The 22,821-nt window shown below is 42.1% G+C and overlaps 1 protein-coding gene across 2 annotated transcripts; it reads left to right on the top strand.

Moving 5' to 3' along the window:
* Nucleotides 1–3,295: 3,295 nt before the first annotated feature.
* On the top strand, nt 3,296–20,384 carry LOC124134615. 2 transcript variants are annotated; one of them, XM_048400450.1, is made up of 13 exons: nt 3,296–3,430; nt 3,792–3,944; nt 8,356–8,429; nt 8,690–8,819; nt 9,420–9,551; nt 11,173–11,190; nt 11,637–11,854; nt 12,941–13,086; nt 13,495–13,634; nt 14,168–14,261; nt 15,535–15,691; nt 20,013–20,068; nt 20,232–20,384. In XM_048400450.1, exons 1-12 carry the CDS (start codon nt 3,361–3,363, stop codon nt 20,031–20,033), a joined length of 1,353 nt encoding a protein of 450 aa, XP_048256407.1. In that variant the 5' UTR covers nt 3,296–3,360; the 3' UTR covers nt 20,034–20,068; nt 20,232–20,384. The 2 variants fall into 2 exon arrangements, with proteins under 2 accessions (XP_048256407.1, XP_046355500.2); XM_046499544.2 differs by having other exon boundaries at nt 20,013–20,079.
* Nucleotides 20,385–22,821: the final 2,437 nt, after the last annotated feature.

Below are 22,821 nucleotides of genomic sequence, written 5' to 3'. Positions count from 1 at the left end.
GTGGATGAGACACAAACTGCTTAAAAGAACAACAACCTACTCCTCACAGCCTAAAATATGTCATTTGTCTGGCATCAACAAATCCCCTAGGATGGGTGTGTGGTCCAATGGCACATTGAAGGCAAGTCTAATTGGATCGCGACAGAATCTAGGCCTACAAATATACAAGGTTTGTGCTCATATTTTGACACATGCAAGGCTCTTCGCCACGTTCTTCTTGGCCTCAGAGAGGTCAGTATCTCCTCTGATATACTACTTGTTGTACGTCAAGAACCCTTTTAGCAAAACTGTGAATGAATAGATCTTGATGGAGTTATTACAGAAGTACCTTTGGAGATCCCACTGAATACCAAACTAACAGATACTTCTATGATCTAGACATTGACAATAAAGTGAAACTTCGTCCGTCATCATTGTGCATAACTGAAGTTTGTGCACACCCAGCTACCCCCACATCAACATCAAAACCTGTACCTTCTATCGAAACGTCCTTTGCCGCAAATGTCATGAAGCGTTACAATGAAATTATCTATGTTATATGCGAAACTGTCTCTCTATTCACCATCACCTGTTTCATAGAATGTGAGAAGCAAGGACTTTTGAACGATGCTTTACTGTCCCTATGTGGGGGCATCATCCAGCTCCAGGATTCCTATTTCTGAAAGCTATCCAGCAACTAGGCAGACATAACATTTCCCTGGATATAGGCTCTCCCAAGAATATCAACTCACTCAGAGATATCATGTAACTAGCGTGCAACTACCAATCGAAGACAGATAAGTTATCATGAACCAGGACTTTACCAGAGTACATAACCACCCATTTAGTGAGAAAGCAAATAGGAAAGGCACATCACAATTAGTCTACCGAATTCTAGGTTGGAGATATTGTGTGTTTTTTTGCGTTAAACAGCAAACCAACCAAAACGACCAACCTGTTCAAGGTAATGGTCCATACCTACCCCAAGGGATGAGCTTAGACAACAACGAAACGTTCCCTTACGTACGAGAAATTCAAAATATCGGACACGAATAATCCTTAAAATCAGGATGACACACACTGTACTCACGTTTTCAATGCATAATGATACAGTAGAACATAGATATAACGAACTACAAGGGACCGGATAAATCAGTTCGTTATATACGTTTTCGCTCGTAAACGTCCGCCATCTTGAATAAAACAAAACATAATACACGTGATGATATATCAAGATAAGGGCATTATCTGTGAGACATCCTTTACTGTTCATGGAAGCTAAGGTGCATACTCTTGAGAAAGCGATGGGACATTGTTGGCGTGTTGACGTTGCTGCTTACTCTAGCAAAGCAACAGCAGAAGATTTGCAAGTGACATACGAAGTACGTCCAACACACTTGTGCATTATCTTGAGAAAGCGATGGGACATTAATGGCGTGTTGACGTTGCTGCTTACTCTAGCACAGCAACTGCAGAAGATTTGCAAGTGACATACGAAGTACGTCCAACACTCTTGTGCATTATCTTGAGAAAGCGATGGGACATTGTAGGCGTGTTGACGTTGCTGCTTACTCTAGCAAAGCAACAGCAGAAGATTTGCAAGTGACATACAAAGTACGACCAACACACTTGTGCATTATCTTGAGAAAGCGATAGGACATTGTTGGCGTGTTGACGTTGCTGCTTACTCTAGCAAAGCAACAGCAGAAGATTTGCAAGTGACATACGAAGTACGTCCAACACACTTGTGCATTATCTTGAGAAAGCGATGGGACATTGATGGCGTGTTGACGTTGCTGCTTACTCTAGCACAGCAACTGCAGAAGATTTGCAAGTGACATACGAAGTACGTCCAACACTCTTGTGCATTATCTTGAGAAAGCGATGGGACATTGTAGGCGTGTTGACGTTGCTGCTTACTCTAGCAAAGCAACAGCAGAAGATTTGCAAGTGACATACGAAGTACGTCCAACACACTTGTGCATTATTTTGAGAAAGCGATGGGACATTGTAGGCGTGTTGACGTTGCTGCTTACTCTAGCACAGCAACAGCAGAAGATTTGCAAGTGACATACGAAGTACGTCCAACACTCTTGTGCATTATCTTGAGAAAGCGATGGGACATTGTAGGCGTGTTGACGTTGCTGCTTACTCTAGCACAGCGACAGCAGAAGATTTGCAAGTGACATACGAAGTACGTCCAACACACTTGTGCATTATCTTGAGAAAGCGATAGGACATTGTTGACGTTGCTGCTTACTCTAGCACAGCAACTGCAGAAGATTTGCAAGTGACATACGAAGTACGACCAACACACTTGTGCATTATCTGGAGAAAGCGATAGGACATTGTTTGCGTGTTGACGTTGCTGCTTACTCTAGCACAGCGACAGCAGAAGATTTGCAAGTGACATACGAAGTACGTCCAACACACTTGTGCATTATCTTGAGAAAGCGATGGGACATTGTTGACGTTGCTGCTTACTCTAGCACAGCGACAGCAGAAGATTTGCAAGTGACATACGAAGTATGTCCAACACACTTGTGCATTATCTTGAGAAAGCGATAGGACATTGTTGACGTTGCTGCTTACTCTAGCACAGCGACAGCAGAAGATTTGCAAGTGACATACGAAGTATGTCCAACACACTTGTGCATTATCTTGAGAAAGCGATGGGACATTGTTGACGTTGCTGCTTACTCTAGCACAGCGACAGCAGAAGATTTGCAAGTGACATACGAAGTATGTCCAACACACTTGTGCATTATCTTGAGAAAGCGATTGGACATTGTTGACGTTGCTGCTTACTCTAGCACAGCGACAGCAGAAGATTTGCAAGTGACATAAGAAGTATGTCCAACACACTTGTGCATTATCTTGAGAAAGCGATAGGACATTGTTGACGTTGCTGCTTACTCTAGCACAGCGAAAGCAGAAGATTTGCAAGTGACATACAAAGTACGACCAACACACTTGTGCATTAACCTGTCAGACGGCATATCCCATATCCCATATCACGTCGACGTTCCTAAACTAATTGTGCCGTATTTCATCATGTCAATGTGTAAGACAATCGTCATTCAGTATCAATGCCTAACAGAAGACCTTCTGTCAAGTAAACCTGAGCGTGTTTCTCTTGTCCGGCACACATCTGGGGCCAATTTAGTTAACAACTTAATATGCCGATTCACATTCTAAAATGTTGACTTAAATGTGTTAACACCCATTATATTTAATGTGTGCAAATCCGCTATAATTGCGCTGATATTCAAACTGACGGCATGAAAGTCATTATTTGCGTCCGGTTCATGAGAGTTTTTGGTCTATGACCTGCAAGCCATAGACGATAGTTTGACACTCTCTCCGTATGCTTCGACAGAAATGGAAGTGGTTCCTCTGTTCATTCTATTAGTCTTTCTTACCAACCCCTCTGACGCTGGAAGATACCATGGTATGAATTTAGCATGCAGACTTAAATTCCATCTCTACATACGTAATTCACCTATTTTGAGAATGTACGGTATGTACCGATCGAGGCTATTACTGAACGGGGGCTGTCGGGTAGCCTAGTGGTTAAAGCGTTTGCTCGTCACGCCGAAGACCCGGGTTCGATTCCCGACATGGGTACAATGTGTGAAGCCCATTTCTGGTGTCCCCCGCCGTGATATTGCTGGAATATTGCTAACTATTACTGAACATCACTTAATTATTTTTTCATTCAACATATTTTGGATCGCCAATGTAACAGGAGATTCCACATTTGCCGGCAAAGCACAATCCGATTGGACATAATGCCATGTTACCTTTCTCAGACTGCCCGGAAGACTGGACACAGGTGAATACAAAGTGCTACATATTTGTTGAAGAAAAAGCTAAGAGAGAGATAGCGTCTGGTAGATGTAGAGACCGGTATGCTGCTTCCCTAGCAATGATTGAGAACAAGGAAGAGAATGAAGCCGTTCAAGGTATGTTATGTACTAAAGTCATGATAATCGCCAAACACTTTGGCGGACACGTTGACGAGACAACTGTTAGGTAACATTTGGGAGATAAACAATTGCGTTTTCTATGCAGAGCAATGTTACCTGTAACACTGACGGCGTTATAATGAACTATTTGTTTGGCATTCCCAGAATTTGGTAAGTAACACTCAGAAAACAATATATAATGGATTAACTTCTTTATTCTATTTCGATGACGTTTCGGTTAGGATCCTTATACAATTTTATATATATATGTATATATGTCTTAATAATTTTTGTCATAGCTAACGTTTATATATATATATATATATTCTACGTTTCGTTTGGTGAAGTCATGGAGATATCTTTATTGGATTTGTAAATTGTCCAACATGAGATTGTGATCAGGGCACTTGATGATGTGGTCTGGGATGGTTGATTTTGACATGGTGGTAGATGTTTATGATTTTTTTTATTCTGGCGTTTATAAAGCGGAAATTTCATCTACAAAACTGTTGCTGCAAGGCCACTCCTGCTTGGCAACGGCATACACGTCGGATGATTATAGAATAAAGAGGTCATCCATAAAATATCTTGCATTTACTGGCGTTAAAATGAATTTGTAATTTAGCAGTAGGATCTACAGATTATTGAAGCCTACTTTGAAATCACATCATGATTATTTCCATACTACCCTGGCGCTTTAAAACATCTCCTCTTTGGTCTTAGTAGAGAAAATGAGTGAAAGCCATTTGCATTGAGGAAATACCGACACTAATAATTTGTGATATCCCAATATAAAGGCAAACATCATTATTTTTTATTTGCATATAGCAGTGGTACGTATTAGAATTGTATAACAGCTGTTGTAAGCCAACATCAACTAGTTACCACAAAAGAAAACGGATCAAGCCTTGCAAGGTTTAGTTCTATACTACAGTGCTCGTGTTATGATGTCACACTTGTGATGTGGAAGCAAACAATTTGGTTTCATAGTCAGTGGTTGAGAAGCAGCTACGCTGTCAGCTTGAACGACACTCTCTCAGCTGATGTCTCGTCCTCTCTGCACAACAGGGTCGGTCGGGTAGCCTAGTGGTGAAGCGTCCGCTCGCCCGCCGAAGACCCGGTTTCGATTCCCGACATAGGTACAATGTGTGAAGCCCATTTCTGGTGTCAAGCGCCGTGATATTGCGGGAATATTGCTGAAGGCGGCGTAAAACCATACTCACTCACTCACTCTGCAACAACATGTATTGTCACATATATAATATTGGAGTAATATCATTCTGTAACCGAGAGAGTGAGGATTTTATCAGAATACCACCAGACAATGATTGAGGAAGAATGACTTTTCTATAAACATTAGACTCGTACATGTAAACCAGAATTCTCTCAAAGTGTACATGCCGTTATGACCCCACGAATCTCCTCTCCAGTTGTACAAACCGTCCACCATGAAACTACACTCATGTTGTACGTACATGTCCCCCATGACTTTACCCTACCCTCAAGATGTACAAACAAGTCTCCTATGAATCTACCCTCAAGTTGTACATCCAAGTCCTCCATGAAGTTACCCTCAATCTGTAAATGTAAGACCCCTTGAACTTACCCTCAAGCTGTGTATAAATGTCCCCCTTGAACTTACCCTCAAACTGTATATACCTGTCCCCCATAAACGTACCCTCAAGATCTACAAACACGTCCCCTATGAAATTACACTCAAGCTGTACATACATGTCCTCCATGAACCCACACTCAAGCTGTACATACATGTCCCCTATGAACCTACACTCAAGTCGTGCATACATGTCCCCTATGAACTTACACTCAAGTCGTACATACATGTCCCCCATGAACCTACTCTCAAGTTGTACATACATGTCACCTATGAACCTACACTTAAGTCGTACATACGTGTCCCCTATGAACCTACACTCAAGTCTTACATACATGTCACCTATGAACTTACACTCAAGCTGTACATACATGTTACCTATGAACTTACACTCAAGCTGTACATACATGTTACCTATGAACTTACACTCAAGTCGTACATACATGTCCCCTATGAACTTACACTCAAGCTGTACATACATGTCCCCTATGAACTTACACTCAAGCTGTACATACATGTCCCCAATGAACCTACACTCAAGCTGCACATACATGTCACCAATGAACCTACACTCAAGCTGCACATACATGTCACCTATGAACCTACACTCAAGCTGCACATACGTGTCCCCTATGAACTTACACTCAAGCTGTACATACATGTCCCCAATTAACCTACACTCAAGCTGCAGATACATGTCCCCAATGAACCTACACTCAAGCTGTACATACATGTCCCCAATTAACCTACACTCAAGCTGCACATACATGTCACCTATGAACTAACACTCAAGCTGTACATACATGTTACCTATGAACTTACACTCAAGTCGTACATACATGTCCCCTATGAACTTACACTCAAGCTGTACATACATGTCCCCTATGAACTTACACTCAAGCTGTACATACATGTCCCCAATGAACCTACACTCAAGCTGCACATACATGTCACCAATGAACCTACACTCAAGCTGCACATACATGTCACCTATGAACCTACACTCAAGCTGCACATACATGTCCCCTATGAACTTACACTCAAGTCGTACATACATGTCACCAATGAACCTACACTCAAGCTGCACATACATGTCACCTATGAACCTACACTCAAGCTGCACATACATGTCCCCTATGAACTTACACTCAAGTCGTACATACATGTCCCCTATGAACCTACTCTCAAGCTGTACATACATGTCCTCCATGAACCTACTCTCAAGCTGTACATACATGTCCCCCATGAACCGACATTGGTTGTACATACATGTCCCCTATGAACCTACACTCAAGCTGTACATAAATGTCCCCCATGAACCTACTCTGTGAAACGTTTTCCCTTAAAAAATGACTTCATGGTTGGAAAGGGGTGGAAGTCAGATGGTGCAAGGTCAGGAGAGTAAGGAGGATGAGGAAGCATTTCATAGCCACAGGACCGCGCTTCTGTCTGGGCAACATGAGAGTTGTGTCCTGGAGTATTGTCTTGCAGGAGACGGACACCCTTGATCAGCATGCCACGCCTCTTAAGCTTGATAGCGTCCCGCAATTTCCGAAGCAGTGAAGCATAATAAGCTCCTATAATTGTGGTACCCTTTGTCAAGTAATCCATCATCACTACTCCGTGCTGGTCCCAAAACACCGTGAGCATGACCTTGCCTGCAGAGGGTTGGACACGTGCCTTCTTTAGGGATAGTGACTCCACATGCTTCCATCGCATCGACTGAACTTTAGTCTCAGGATCATAGTGATTGACCCATGTTTCATCCTGTGTGATATGTCTTTCAAAAAAGTTTGCCTGGTTTCTTTGGCGCATGTCCAAAAGATCCTTTGAGCAATTGATTCGTTCCTGCTTATGGAAAGGTGTGAGCAACCTGCGAATCCATCGTGCAGACACCTTATGCATGTTCAAATTGCCATGGATGGTTTTTTTCCACAGACCCTACACTGATCTTGACATCTTGTGTTAACTGGCGAACAGTTATACGTCGGTCTGCCAAAATGGCGGTCTCCACTTGATGGATAGTGTCCTCATCAATGGCTAAATGGGGGCGACAAGGAATGGCAGCTGTTTCCACAACGTCATATGATGGAGCATCTTCCCATAAGTTGCTTTCATTTCATCGAAATTTTCTTTTGGTGTGCGACCTTTCAAATATAAAAACCTCTGCTCGGTATTCTACTGGCTCCATAGTCACACCCTACTCGATCATAACACCTGTAAAAGTGGTAAGATTAATAGTTCGGTGCTGCAAATTCAGACATAACCCATAGATACATGTATCATTACACATGTGAAATTTCAACCAAATATGATAACCCTAAGTGGTTTAGGGGAAATCTTTAATGAAGACTCCTCGTAGATGTCCCCTATGAATCTATCCTCAAGCTGCACAAACATGTCCCCAATGAACCTACACTCAAGTCGTACATAGATGTCCCCCATGAATCTATCCTCAAACTGTACATACATGTCCCCCATGAACTTACACTCAAGCTGTACATACATGTCCCCCATGAACTTACACTCAAGCTGTACATACATGTCCCCCATGAACTTACACTCAAGCTGTACATACATGTCCCCCATGAACTTACACTCAAGCTGTACATACATGTCCTCCATGAACCTACACTCAAGCTGTACATACATGTCCCCCATGAACTTACACTCAAGTCGTACATAGATGTCCCCCATGAATCTATCCTCAAGCTGTACATACATGTCCCCCATGAACTTACACTCAAGCTGTACACACATGTCCCCCATGGTCGACCTTTGTTTCATCATTTCTAGATCTCATCCATGGTAGCGCGTGGATTGGTTTGCGTCGCAGCTATGGTCATTATAACTGGGACGATCGTTATACGGTGAGAAATAAAGGTCATCACACAAGTAATTTAAGCAAAGTGCTGGTAAGATTTTGAATACTTCCTACCATAAGAGGCCAGAAATGGGAAGACAGAGGACATGCAGAATGCAATTTGCTATTTCGACTTACCATGTGTTTCCGTAATTTTCAGGTAAAAAATATGACCTGCCTTTGCAGTTCTCATTTATTTTTTGCACCATATATATTAATCATGTACAGACGGACAGACAGACTTAATCCCACTTGTTTTTGTTTCAGTTTACATATGCGAACTGGCGGTATTCACCTGATAGGTCGAGTCAGCCATGCACAATTATGCTCGAAACTGGCGATTGGAAAGCGAACTTTTGTTTTCTGCGTTACTCTTACGTATGCTGGAAAGAAGCTGGTAAGGAATTTGCGCATGTATACCACGATACATCAGATGCACTTATTTCTTCAAATATGACAAGGAATCATTTGCGAGCTACTTAAGGGGTGACTAAATGTTTAATACCACATTCACATGCACATTTGGTTTTACTACTCACGACAAATTGACGACCAAACACTGTTTCTAACAACGCACTCTGAGTGAGTTGAGGCAATTTTCAATACCAATTTTGATATTGCAATTTTCCATGGTGGTAGGCTTCTTTTGAGTAAAGTACAATGATGTGGAGTTTCACTCCCGTTGAGTGTTTAGTCTTGTACGTGGTCAAATGTTTGTTTGTTTGTTCGTTAACGCCGCTTTCAGCAGCATGCCAGCTGTATGACGGCGGTCTGTAAATAATCAAGTCTGGACCAGACAATCCAAGGATCGAGCTTTGACTCTAACGGGATCAGGTGGTCAGGCTTGCCTACTTGGTTGATGTATGTCGTCATATCCCAAATGCGTTGATCATGATGTTATTCACTAGATTGTCTGGTCCGTACTCGATTATTTACAGGCAGTCATCATATAGTTGGATTATAACAACGTTAAAGCCAAGATTCTGTGATATTTCAGATTGTGAACCTGGATGGACTGGCGATAAATGTGATCGCAAGTGTCACTGCTACCTGGGCTATGTCTGTAATGTAACCCATACCTGTCCGTATGGATGTGATCCGGGATGGGATGGAGATAGGTGTGATACACGTGAGTAAGTGAGTGAGTGAGTGACTCAGTTTGGTTTAACGCCGCTTTTAGCAATATTCCAGCAATATCACGGCGGGGGACACCAGAAATGGGCTTCACACATTGTACCCATGTCAGGAATCGAACCCGGGTCTTCGGCGTGACGAGCGAACGCTTTAACCACTAGGGTACCCGACCGCCCCTAAACGTGAGTAAGAAAAGTATTACATATTCCTCAACATCTTCTTGAAGTTAGAATTAAGCAAAGGTCTCATTATCCACTGGAATTTCACACATGCATAAAACTATGTTTATCTGCCATGTATCGTACGGCGCTGAAGGTTGAGTGAGTGAGTGAGTGAGTTTGGTTCAACGCCGCTTTTGACAGTATTCCAGTCATATCGCCGCGTGTCAGTTTAATGTGGGTGGCAAGCCCAAAGTGATGCAGGCCTCAGACGTTTACCACTTTGCTGAAACCAACGAGCACGGGTATGGTGCTGACAAGCCAAGAAACCTAATCGGGGCGAACCGGGATTCGAACCCACAATCATAAGTTTCTGGCTTGCCCAAGGGACGCAACTCTGCACAGCGAATCGCGGCGCCTTAGACGAGTGGGCCACCCGTGCCCCCGTGAAGGTTCAGACAATCCAACGACAATCCAACGACAATCCAACAAGACGAGAATCCAACGTCAATCAAACGACAAACAAACGACAATCCAACAAGACGACAATCCAACAAGACGAGAATCCTACGACAATCCAACAAGGCGACAATCCAACGACAATCCAACGACATTTCAACGACAATCAAACGACAATCCAACAAGATGACAATCAAACGACAATCAAACGACAATCAGACGAGAATCAAACGACAATCAAACGGCAATCCAACAAGACGACAATCAAACGACAATCAAACGACAATCCAACAAGACGACAATCCAACAAGACGAGAATCCTACGACAATCCAACAAGGCGACAATCCAACGACATTTCAACGACAATCAAACGACAATCCAACAAGATGACAATCAAACGACAATGAAATGACAATCAGACGACAATCAAACGACAATCAAACGGCAATCCAACAAGACGACAATCAAACGACAATCAAACGACAATCCAACAAGACGACAATCCAACGACAATGCAACAACACAATCCAACAAGACAATCCAACAAGACGAAAATCACAATCCAACGACAATCAGACGACAATCAAACGACAATCCAACAATACGACAATCAAACTAACATTTAATCACTGTAGTCAAAGGTCATGCGACAAGGCTGTTTTCTATAAATTTTCAATTTGGTTTAACACTTTTGCAATGGCAGATTGAAACATGTCGGCAAGATAAATTCGTTGTAACACTTTTATTGCAGAATATATATGTATATATGTTATGGCCTGATGAGACTCATACGTGGTACGAGTTGAAAGCGCAAGCCAATTAACATTGTGTTCAATCTTACTCCACTTATTTAATTTTTACAATATTGTGCCTGAGAGTAAGAACTTTTCTGTGCTTTTAGATAGATAGATAGATAGATAGATAGATTGCTGAGTGCGGCGTTAAACAACGAACAAACAAAAAATACTATATACTACATACTTACGTTTATTTTCCAGGCCTAGCAAAACCTACAGGTAAGAAAATGTTTGACAAATGAATGTAATCTTTTGGTTCAAAGTTACCGCTTCACGAGTCTGCCAGTTTCTACAGGTATTGCTAAGTACATATATTAAGATAAAATTGAGTGTTGTCACTTTGCATTCTAACAATACTCAAATAAGAAAACAAGAAGATGCATTTGCACTATGGAGTCGTTACGTCAATCGGAACTCCAGTGACGATTTTAAGGGTTAACATTTCGAATTACAAAAAGGTAATACAAGGAAACTTGCAATTGTTTCACCGTATATGTAAATAACCTTAACTTACTGATGATTTACTGGTATATAAATCTTCATAAAGTCATCCATCTCAGAATCAGGATTTTCCGAAATTTACTTTATAGTATTGTCTTTGTATAGCATTTTTGTACCCTGTAGACGGGGAGGATACATATGTTGTTTGCATTACGTTGTTGCAGCGTCATTCTACTGCACGAAAGTAAGGGGAGGCTACTCTCTGATGGCTTCGTTCGACCGCAAAGGCGTCGATTTCTGGAATATGGGAGCCGTGAACGCCGAAGGGGAGATCAGTCCTAAGTGTGGCAAGGATAAATTTCGCTGGGACAAGGAAATGCGCTTAAATGTTCAGATTCGAAACGTATCAGGAGTTTGGGAATCCGATTGTCCTGCAGAAATAGTAAGAATGTAGTATCTCACAGAGCTTCAACTTCAGTTGACAAGTGTCGGCCTTTGCCTACAGCATACACTTAAGGGAGAGTGAGTGGGGGTTTACGCCGCTTTTAGCAAATTCCAGCAATATCACGGCGGGGGACACCACAAATGGGCTTCGCATATTGTACCCATGTCGGGAATCGAACCCGGGTCTTCGGCGTGACGAGCGAACGCTTTAACCACTAGGCTACCCGACCGCCCCCATACACTTAACAAACAGTGAATATTGGGTATGAACAGTAACATAAGAATAGATCGTCAATAAAAACCTGAATTCATTTCGGGACCAGTAAGAGACCCAGTAATCAGAATCAGCATCGAACAACTTGATCCCGGATTCGGCAATGAGGCCATGATTCCATGCTTTAGGTCTCCCCAGAGTGGACACACCAAGATAATGATTAAACACTGTCATTGTATGTTGCTTTATTCTGACTTCAAACACACTATAGAACCGCCTCCGTGGTCTAGTGGAAGAGCGTCCGCCCGGAGAGCGGAAGGTCCGGGGTTCGATCCCCAGCCGCGTCATACCAAAAGACGCTAAAAGATGGTACTTGTTGTTACCCTGTCTGGCGCTCGGCATAAAGGGGCTAAAACAAGGACTGGTCAGCTCGGAGTCAGTATAGAGAGCTGGCAATATAAATCGGCATCAGTCCGGACTGGTACAAGCACACACACACACACACATACACGTGCACGCACGTCGCTATATAAGTGCAATAATCTTGGACGCGACGTTAAACTCCATTTCACCTCACCTCACCTCAAACACACTATAGACACCAATATTGATAACATTTATCAACAATCTTTGATCTTCCATGTAAATTTTATTATCGAGTTGGATAAAAAAAACATATCTCTCTTGATATTTTGTTTGTTGTATTCCAGGTAGATATGGGCGAACAATAAAAAAAGCTTATTTTGCTACGTCCATGTGTTTCGGCCGATCGATGAGAAACTAAATGAGAAATTAAAACGGCTTTGGAGAAAAATCGAACGACGTTTTTCCTTTCATTGTGGTTATTTTTGTTTGTTCTCATAACACAAGGTTGAGAAAAGGATCCTGAAATGGACGTTCAGGCTTCAGAAGAAAAAGGACGTGGTCTCGTTTGAAGATGAGGAAATTCAAGTCCAGTGTGATCTGTCTGAAGCTGATGCTGTATATGAGCTCACTGAGAGAGTCGAGATAGAGGGGTATGCATTTCTGTAACCGACATTGCTGATGGGAGAGTAGACATGTTTCCCCTGAAGATTTGTTCTGGGTGATGTACCAGGAGCATAGGTTTTGTGGAACAATATACCCGGAATGAGGACCGTAATTTCTCCCCTCGTCAATATTTACATATGAATATTTAACTAGTTTGTTTGCGTGAGATCCTAGCTATTTGGCTGAACTGTTTGGGCACAACATAATTTTTTACTGCCAGGGATGAGAGCGGTGTTGATAAATGACAGTTCAATGACAACAGCAACAGTTTCTTTGGGGGGTATTTTAAAGATAATGTATTAAAGACCAAGGTGGTAGATCGTGGCTACTTGCCCATTGGATTTAGGAAATAGTGTTATGTGTATGAAGGGTTAATTATGTTTTACCTGTTTCAGAATTCGAGAGAGGTCCTCAACAGCTGCCACACAGACAAGAGTCAGTGTACGGACATACCTAGCAAATCCTGACTCTCTGGAACCGGTCACAAATCTCAGCCTTGGTGTTCCAGTCCGGCTGGTGGCCACGCTTCAAGAAGGTTTGACTGAATCAAGCATGTTGTTATTTCTAGGACCAAACACGTGGCACTGTCTAAATTATATAGAGTACCTCTTCAGCCGAATGTTAGTAATTGTGTTCAGGAACATTTAGTCTATTGCTGTGCTGCTGTGACGACAAGGAACAAACCATCTCGTATTATCAAAGCAGATAAATTGTCTCCGAAATGATTGAACAGGAAGATCCGCGCTCAGTAACTGGTTTTGTTGTTGTTGTTGTTTTTGTTTTTGTTGTTTTGTTGTTGTTTTTTGGGGGGGTTGTGTCCCGTCCGGGCTCAAACCTCCATAAGTACAAGAACCTGTACTTTACTTAGAAAGTGTTATCCCTTCTATAACATTTGTTATATTTAACCTGGTTTGTAGGTACAAGACTCGAATCAGGGGGGAGGAGGGTCGGCAAAGGGAGCACAGGTTAAGGAAGTTTGGGAAAACACGCAAATGCATCTGGAGACATACACAGCGTCATTCTCCATGTATTATTTTTTAGATAAACTTGTCCACCTTCCTGTTGCAGGGGATGATGTTGACAATCCATACTTTCACTTTTGGAGCTGTCAAGCTGCATCTCCAGATGGAAATGTTACTGTACAACTGACCGACGACTCCGGGTCAGTTTGAAGTCGCTCAAGCCCAAATGCCCTACTTAACATGCAATGTGATGAACAGGCATTTCAAGGACCATAGGTTGGAATTAAGACATAATTTGGTGGGGTAGAAAACATTGACGTTTACCTGGGACAGAAACATGGACATCACACCCAATCTGTCCACAATCTGTCCACAATCTGTCCACAATCTGTCCACAACCTGTCCACAACCTGTCCAAAATCTGTCCACAACCTGTCCACAATCTGTCCACAATCTGTCCACAACCTGTCCACAACCTGTCCACAATCTGCATGCCCAAAGTCAAGATCCTCGAATCTGAAGTTTTTATCTTTATTTTTCATTGTTTGTTTACATCCCTTTTCAAAGACGAATCTTGACATTGTAAACATTATCTCCACGGGTTGGTGAGGCTAAAATTTGGCATCAATTTCTCGTGATGCTATCAAACTTATATCAGCCTTCCTATAGGTGTGATTATTCTTTGCGTGGGTAAATGTGTCATCATTATACATCATTTACAAAGATTAAGCATTTAAAGAACCCAAAGACATCGGAATCAGGTTTATATAAGGTGTACACTTCAGTGTGACAATCAGGTTCGTCTCCATTTTCTCAGAATGTGTTACTAGTATTACAAAGTCATCCAAATAAAATAATTCAATATGTCAAATTGAAATCCGTCAATGTCACAGCACGCTAGTAGTAACTAACATTTTTTTACATATGAATATTTTGTAAGCAATTATGACAGAAGTAGATGGTTTGGGGCAATTATGTATTACAAGTGAACATTTAACGTTTGCAATACACTTATCTTACGATTTCCGATCGACTTACTGACACTCGGTTAATAATGATTTGGTTGTTTATGTGTCCCCTTGCACAATGTTGTTGACACGACCTTGGATCCGGGGTAGAATAGGTCTTGAGCGACCCATCTTGCCGTAAAAGGCGACTATGCTTGTCGTAAGAGGCGACTAACGGGATCGAGTGGTCAGGCTCGCTGACTTGGTTGATGCATGTCATCGTATCCCAATTGCGTGGATTGGTGCTCATGGTGTCAATCACTATTGTCTGGTCCAGACTCGATTATTTACAGACCGCCATCATATAGCTGGAATAGTGCTGAGTACGGCGTTAAACAACAACAGACAGACAGACATGATAACGATATTACTGGTAACACACATACTAGAAATTTGAGAGCTGACAAAATTTGGTAAATATTTTCTTCCATAAATATGTTAAAACATACCCATTTATCTCTTACAGTTGTTCTCTGAGGAGAGACCTCCGCTTTGGAATAATGCACACGGCCTCTGGCGTGATCCAATCGTATACATTCCCCATGTTTTATCTGCCGGGCTACACAGAAGTGGTGTTCAGTTGTGCTCTTGGGCCCTCGCACATGCTGAGACATGAGACACGGGTTGGTATACAAGTATTACAAAGTGAGAGTGAATAATGTTATACACAGCAGACAGCAATAACCCCGTTATATCACGGCGGCCTGTAAGAAATCATCTGGCCCTGGCAAACTAGTGGTTGTTGAACATGAACAGCCAGCCACGCCCACAATGGCATGTAATCAGCCGGTTGATCATCATCAGTAAGTCTCATGATCAGCCTTCGGTGTTATATAAATTTTAGTCCCGTGAAGATCCGGGGTAGAAGAGGTCTTCAGCAACCAATGCTTGCCGTAAAAGGCGACTATGCTTGTCGTAAAAGGCGACTAACGGGATCGGGTGGTCAGGCTCGCTGACTTGGTTGATGCATGTCACCGATCCCAATTGCGTGGACCGATGCTCATGATATTAATCACTGAATTGTCTGGTCCAGACTCGATTATTTACAGACCGCCGTCATATAGCTGGAATATTGCTGAGTGCGGCGTTAAACAACAAACCAACCAATCAATCAATATATAAATTTTATGTTGAGTCCCCAGTAGTACAATTATGCAGGCAGTTATTTTTAACAAAACGTAATAGTCTACGACAGCTGGTCTCGGGGTATAAATCCACCCGTCTACAAAGTCGACAAAACCACATTCAGCTCGGGATGAGCTAAACGGTGTTGACCATTGTCCATTAAGCATGTAGGCTTATGTATCACCTGGGACTTTATGTAGCTTGACTGGCAGGTGAAGCACTGAGGACGTTCTCTTGGACGAAGTCTTGGAGGAGCAGTCAAACCTCTTAAACATCTGTAGACAGAAAGCTCATATTAAAACATATCTGTTACGTTATTCTATAGTTGATACGCTCCATTTTTCTTTCAGAAATGGAGAGTTGTCAATTATACATTTCTTGAACAAGCATTTCAATTACCTTGCTCTTGGAATTGATGGAACTAATTTTTAAATATTCTGACATGTGAATAATTTCAAATTTTGTCGGAAAACATGTGTCGCCATAATGTCCATCAGCATGTATATGTACAATGTGCTACAATTGTAAAATACTAGTTTAGGATTACGAAGGGCATTGTACCATTACTGCACAACAATGGCAGTTCACAATAGAGTGGTAGTACAATATTCAATGGCAGTACACAATAGAGTGGTAGTACAATATTCAATGGCAATATATAACATGATGGCAGTGGTCAGTATAAAAAACAAAAAAACAGTGGTGATAGCAAAAGTGATAATAAAACATATTCAGCCAGCGGCGATAGCGGTCAAGCTTCCGAGACGGGCAAAGCTGCTCATGAAATGAAAATGTGAGATGTAAACAGGCACTCTCTTGTGCCACAATATATACAATCTAGCTAGATACAGGAAGCCCTCTACATATTGCCCTCACCAGTTTAGCGGCACTAGAACATTACAAAATATCAGTCCATGGTATTCCGTAAGTTTACATATCACACTTGCATCTTAATATAGTAACTTCCTCAAAGCTGCTTACAATAAACAGTACTACATTCCTGACAACTATTGTTATAAGGGTGGCAGTGTATTATATTGTATATATGTACGTTTTGTGATCTCCATGTTTTGTCTATGGAGTAACAAGGTGATGGTGATCTCCATGTTTTGTCTAAGGAGTAACAAGGTGATGGTGATCTCCATGTTTTGTCTAAGGAGTAACAAGGTGATGGTGATCTCCATGTTTTGTCTAAGGAGTGACAAGGTGATGGTGATCTCCATGTTTTGTCTAAGGAGTAACAAGGTGATGGTGATCTCCATGTTTTGTCTAAGGAGTAACAAGGTGATGGTGATCTCCATGTTTTGTCTAAGGAGTAACAAGGTGATGGTGATCTCCATGTTTTGTCTATGGAGTGACAAGGTGATGGTGATCCCCATGTTTTGTCTAAGGAGTAACAAGGTGATGGTGATCTCCATGTTTTGTCTAAGGAGTGACAAGGTGATGGTGATCTCCATGTTTTGTCTAAGGAGTGACAAGGTGATGGTGATCTCCATGTTTTGTCTAAGGAGTAACAAGGTGATGGTGATCTCAATGTTTTGTCTAAGGAGTAACAAGGTGATGGTGATCTCCATGTTTTGTCTAAGGAGTAACAAGGTGATGGTGATCTCCATGTTTTGTCTAAGGAGTGACAAGATGATGGTGATCTCCATGTTTTGTCTATAGAGTAACAAGGTGATGATGATCTCCATGTTTTGTCTATAGAGTAACAAGGTGATGGTGATCTCCATGTTTTGTCTATGGAGTAACAAGTTGATGGTGACCTCCGTGTTTTGTCTTTGTGATGACAAGTTGATGGTGATCTCCATGTTTTGTCTATGGAGTAACAAGGTGATGGTGACCTCCGTGTTTTGTCTTTGTGGTAACAAGGTGATGGTGATCTCCGTGTTTTGTCTTTGTGGTGACAAGTTGATGGTGATCTCCATGTTTTGTCTATGGAGTAACAAAGGTGATGGTGATCTCCATGTTTTGTCTATGGAGTAACAAAGGTGATGGTGACCTCCATGTTTTGTCTATGGAGTAACAAAGGTGATGGTGACCTCCATGTTTTGTCTTTGTGGTGACAAGGTGATGGTGATCTCTATGTTTTGTTTGTGGAGAAACAAGGTGATAGTGATCTCCATGTTTTGTCTATGGAGTAACAAGGTGATGGTGATCTCCATGTTTTGTCTAAGGAGTAACAAGGTGATGGTGATCTCCATGTTTTGTCTAAGGAGTGACAAGGTGATGGTGATCTCCATGTTTTGTCTAAGGAGTGACAAGGTGATGGTGATCTCCATGTTTTGTCTAAGGAGTGACAAGGTGATGGTGATCTCCATGTTTTGTCTAAGGAGTAACAAGGTGATGGTGATCTCCATGTTTTGTCTAAGGAGTAACAAGGTGATGGTGATCTCCATGTTTTGTCTAAGGAGTAACAAGGTGATGATGATCTCCATGTTTTGTCTAAGGAGTGACAAGGTGATGGTGATCTCCATGTTTTGTCTATAGAGTAACAAGGTCATGGTGATCTCCATGTTTTGTCTATAGAGTAACAAGGTGATGGTGATCTCCATGTTTTGTCTATGGAGTAACAAGTTGATGGTGACCTCCGTGTTTTGTCTTTGTGATGACAAGTTGATGGTGATCTCCATGTTTTGTCTATAGAGTAACAAGGTGATGGTGACCTCCGTGTTTTGTCTTTGTAGTGATAAGTTGATGGTGATCTCCATGTTTTGTCTATGGAGTAACAAGGTGATGGTGATCTCCATGTTTTGTCTATGGAGTAACAAAGGTGATGTTGACCTCCGTGTTTTGTCTTTGTGGTGACAAGGTGATGTTGACCTCTATGTTTTGTTTGTGGAGAAACAAGGTGATGGTGATCCCCATCTTTTGTCTATGGAGTAACAAGGTGATGTTGATCTCCATGTTTTGTCTATGGAGTAACAAGGTGTTGGTGATCTCCATGTTTTGTCTAAGGAGTGACAAGGTGATGGTGATCTCCAAGTTTTGTCTTTGTGGTAACAAGGTGATGGTGATCTCCATGTTTTGTCTATGGAGTAACAAGTTGAGGGTGACCACAGATTCTTCCCGTAATGATGTATACATATCTCTCCTGTCTAGTTGGCATTCAGTGCGTCATTACACTGTTGTGTATTGGAGTGTTCTAATAACATACTGTCCGTCAGTCAACAGGAAGCACCGTAGTTTCTCAAAGTATTAGTGACCATTCTAACGCTTTACTGGCATCATAAGAAGTAACAATGACGTCACGCTATTGTAACATTTTACCGGCATTCTTAGGTTGTCGGTAGGGGAATGTTGCTGTGCCTTAGACATTCATATCCAACTGTATATCACATTAACATACTGAAGATATTATATTTGCTTGAAAACGAAAGTTTCTTTCTTTTTGCGGTTAACGTCTTGAAACACAAGCGACAAAGACCTTTTCATGATCATAAGACATACGTTAGTCCATACGATTCCAATCATATCATAAGCACTGTATAGTAGTGAGTATAGACGCGGAACGGAGAGCGTATCCTGATCCACTCTATGGTACGCATCACAAACACATGCAAAGGCTCAGCATGTTGGATGCAGTATGATGAGTCTTGACAGTCCCAAGTAGTGGAATACAAACGTTAAATACTACGTCTGAAAGAAGTTGATATATCACTATGTGATATGAAGTAGAGAGCGTGGTTGGCTCAGGGTCCATCCGTTTAGGACAATGACAAGCACAAAAAAAACCACTACCTTTTAATTCGAATTGACAGTCAACACTATCAGGTTTGTTATAACAGCGTATTATGTAGCCATGATTACTTTCTTCAACAGAAGTGTCCTAGGAGGGGATAGGGCAACGGACGGATGTGACAGGTCACAAGATGAAGGTCAGTGTATGGTGAGAACATATATGTCAATCATTATTAACGAGCTGTATTAAATATTTAACCCATTCGTCATTATAATCAGGCGGTAGTAAATTAGTAAATGAATGTCATAATAAAGGTAGACAACATTTAAAATTATTTTCATTTTGTGAATTTATTTCAGAAAATATGAGCGATCATTCACAGCAGCCAATCAACGATGCTTTTGAAACCATTCATCTGACATAGCACCCAATCCAAACTATGAATTCATATTGTTCAAAAGAAAACCTGTTCACTTGAAATAAACAAAAGTATCACCTTCTCTCAACTTGAATTGGTTGTTGTTGTCTCTACTTTTAACCAATGACTTTATCCAAACTGCATACATGTTAAAGTTTGCAGATGACGCATCCCTTGTCGAGCAGATGAAGTATTCCGAATCAGACCAACACAAATTGATCATTTTACAACATGGTGTAGTGATAATCACTTCCTGATGAACCTAAAGAGGTGAGGTGAAATGGGATTTATACGTTGCACTTAAAAAGCGAGTGTGTGTGTGTGTGTGTGTGTGTGTGTGTGGCTGCTTGTACTAGTCCAGACTGATGCCGGTTTATAGTGCTAGCTCACTGAGATATCACGCCGCAGTTTAACATGGATACCCCACTCAGACTCAGTATACTGACTCCGAGCCGACCAGTCCTTGTTTTAGCCCTTTATGCTGAGCGCCAGACAGGGTAACAACAGGTACCATCTTTTAACGTCTTTTGGTATGACGCGGCCGGGGATCGAACCTTCCGCTCTCCGGGCGGACGCTCTAACACTAGACCACGGAGGCGGTCTTTGAACCTGAAGAAAGCAATCCAGTAGATACAGCACACTTATATTACGACCAGAAATATGTGAAATGTGAAATTTTATTGACTCTGAACTCAACAGGAATTACAACACAGACACCATTTACAGTAAATGTCAACAACGTCTTCGTCTCATGCGAAAACATCTTATACAAACAATGTCATTAAAATAGATGAAATCAAATTTCAATTGTACGAACGGAAATTCGTAAATCAAGCCGCCAAAATTCTGTTTTTGTCCTCAGGCCGCAGTTACCAAATTCCCGTTGTTGATACTTGTAAGCAAGTGGTAGTGGTAAGTTGAAGAAGTGGTTGACCCACACGTAGTTATACTAATAGCATCATTGAGTGCATGACTGAATGTGGTTTTACGCCGCTTTTAGCATTATTTCAGCACCATCATGGCTGGGGGCACCAGAAATCGGCTTCACACCTTGAACCCATGTGGGGAATGAAACCCGGGTCTTCGGCTTGACGAGCGAACGCTTTAACTACTGAGTGAGTGAGTGAGTGAGTGAGTTTGGTTTAACGCCGCTTTTAACAGTATTCCAGTTATATCGCGGCGTGTCAGCTTAATGTGGGAGGATAGCCCGAAGTGATGCAGGTCTCAGACGTTTACCACTTCGGTGAAACCCACGAGCACGGGTATGGTGCTGACAAACCTAGAAACATAATTGGGGTGAACCGGGATTCGAACCCACAATCATAGGTTTCTGGCTTGCCCAAGGGACGCAACTCTGCACAGCGAATCGCGGCGCCTTAGACGAGTGGGCCACCCGTGCCCCCCTTTAACTACTGAGCTACCCCACCGTCCCTATTCAGCAGCAGTGAAACAGAAGTATTAATACACCCTGTATAATTGATAGTAAGCGTTGTGATAGTAACAGTAATATCAGACGAAGAAGCCGTTAACAGCATCAGTAAGTGAGTTGGGTTTAACGCAGTCCCACACTTACCCCCGGGAATCACCATGACGGTCAGGTCCATATGTACCACGTGTAGATCCACATTTACCCCAGGGAATCACCATGACGACCAGGTCCATATGTACCACGTGTAGGTCCACACTTACCCCAGGGAATCACCATGACGACCAGGTCCATATGTACCAAGTGTAGGTCCACACTTACCCCAGGGAATCACCATGACGACCAGGTCCATATGTACCAAGTGTAGGTCCACACTTACCCCAGGGAATCACCATGACGACCAGGTCCATATGTACCAAGTGTAGATCCACATTTACCCCAGGGAATCACCATGACGACCAGGTCCATATGTACCAAGTGTAGGTCCACACTTAACCCAGGGAATCACCATGACGACTAGGTCCATATGTACCACGTGTTGATCCAGTTACCCCAGGGAATCACCATGACGACTAGGTCCATATCAACCACGTGTAGGTCCACACTTTCCCCAGGGAATCACCATGGCAGTCCATGAGATTTTAACACTTTACCCGTGTAATATCGTCAAACGGACATGGACTTTCACACGGTTATTTCTGTCAACTGAAGCTGTGTTATTTTGCCTTAACCTGTGATGCCAATGTGATCAAGTTCTGGAGACGTTGCTTTACTCTAAGACAGCGATATTCAGCATGGGATTTGCCTTTGAAATGCCAATAACACTCTCTAGTAGTACCCGGTCAAACAAGCAGTCCACACACCTCTTATACATGTTGTGAGAAGGTAGAGAAACATGGACAGTTCTTCTTTAATGGTCTGTTGATGCTGCTAAGCTGTTTATCCAGCTACCTCTAAGGCATAAGCTGAGGTCCTCATGGTTCGCATTGCATCATGCAATACTCGGATAGATGTGCATGAGGTCGTAATTCATGAACTAACTGCGCCGTATTTCAAAATAGCAATGTAAAAGACAACAATTATTCAATTTCTATGCCAAACCGGA

This window comes from Haliotis rufescens, unplaced genomic scaffold, assembly GCF_023055435.1.
Source record: "Haliotis rufescens isolate VD_foot unplaced genomic scaffold, xgHalRufe1.0.p SCAF_2, whole genome shotgun sequence".
Classification (NCBI taxonomy): Eukaryota; Metazoa; Mollusca; class Gastropoda; order Lepetellida; family Haliotidae; genus Haliotis; species Haliotis rufescens.
Note: the sequence above shows the minus strand (reverse complement) of the source record. Positions and strands in the feature narration are given on the sequence as shown.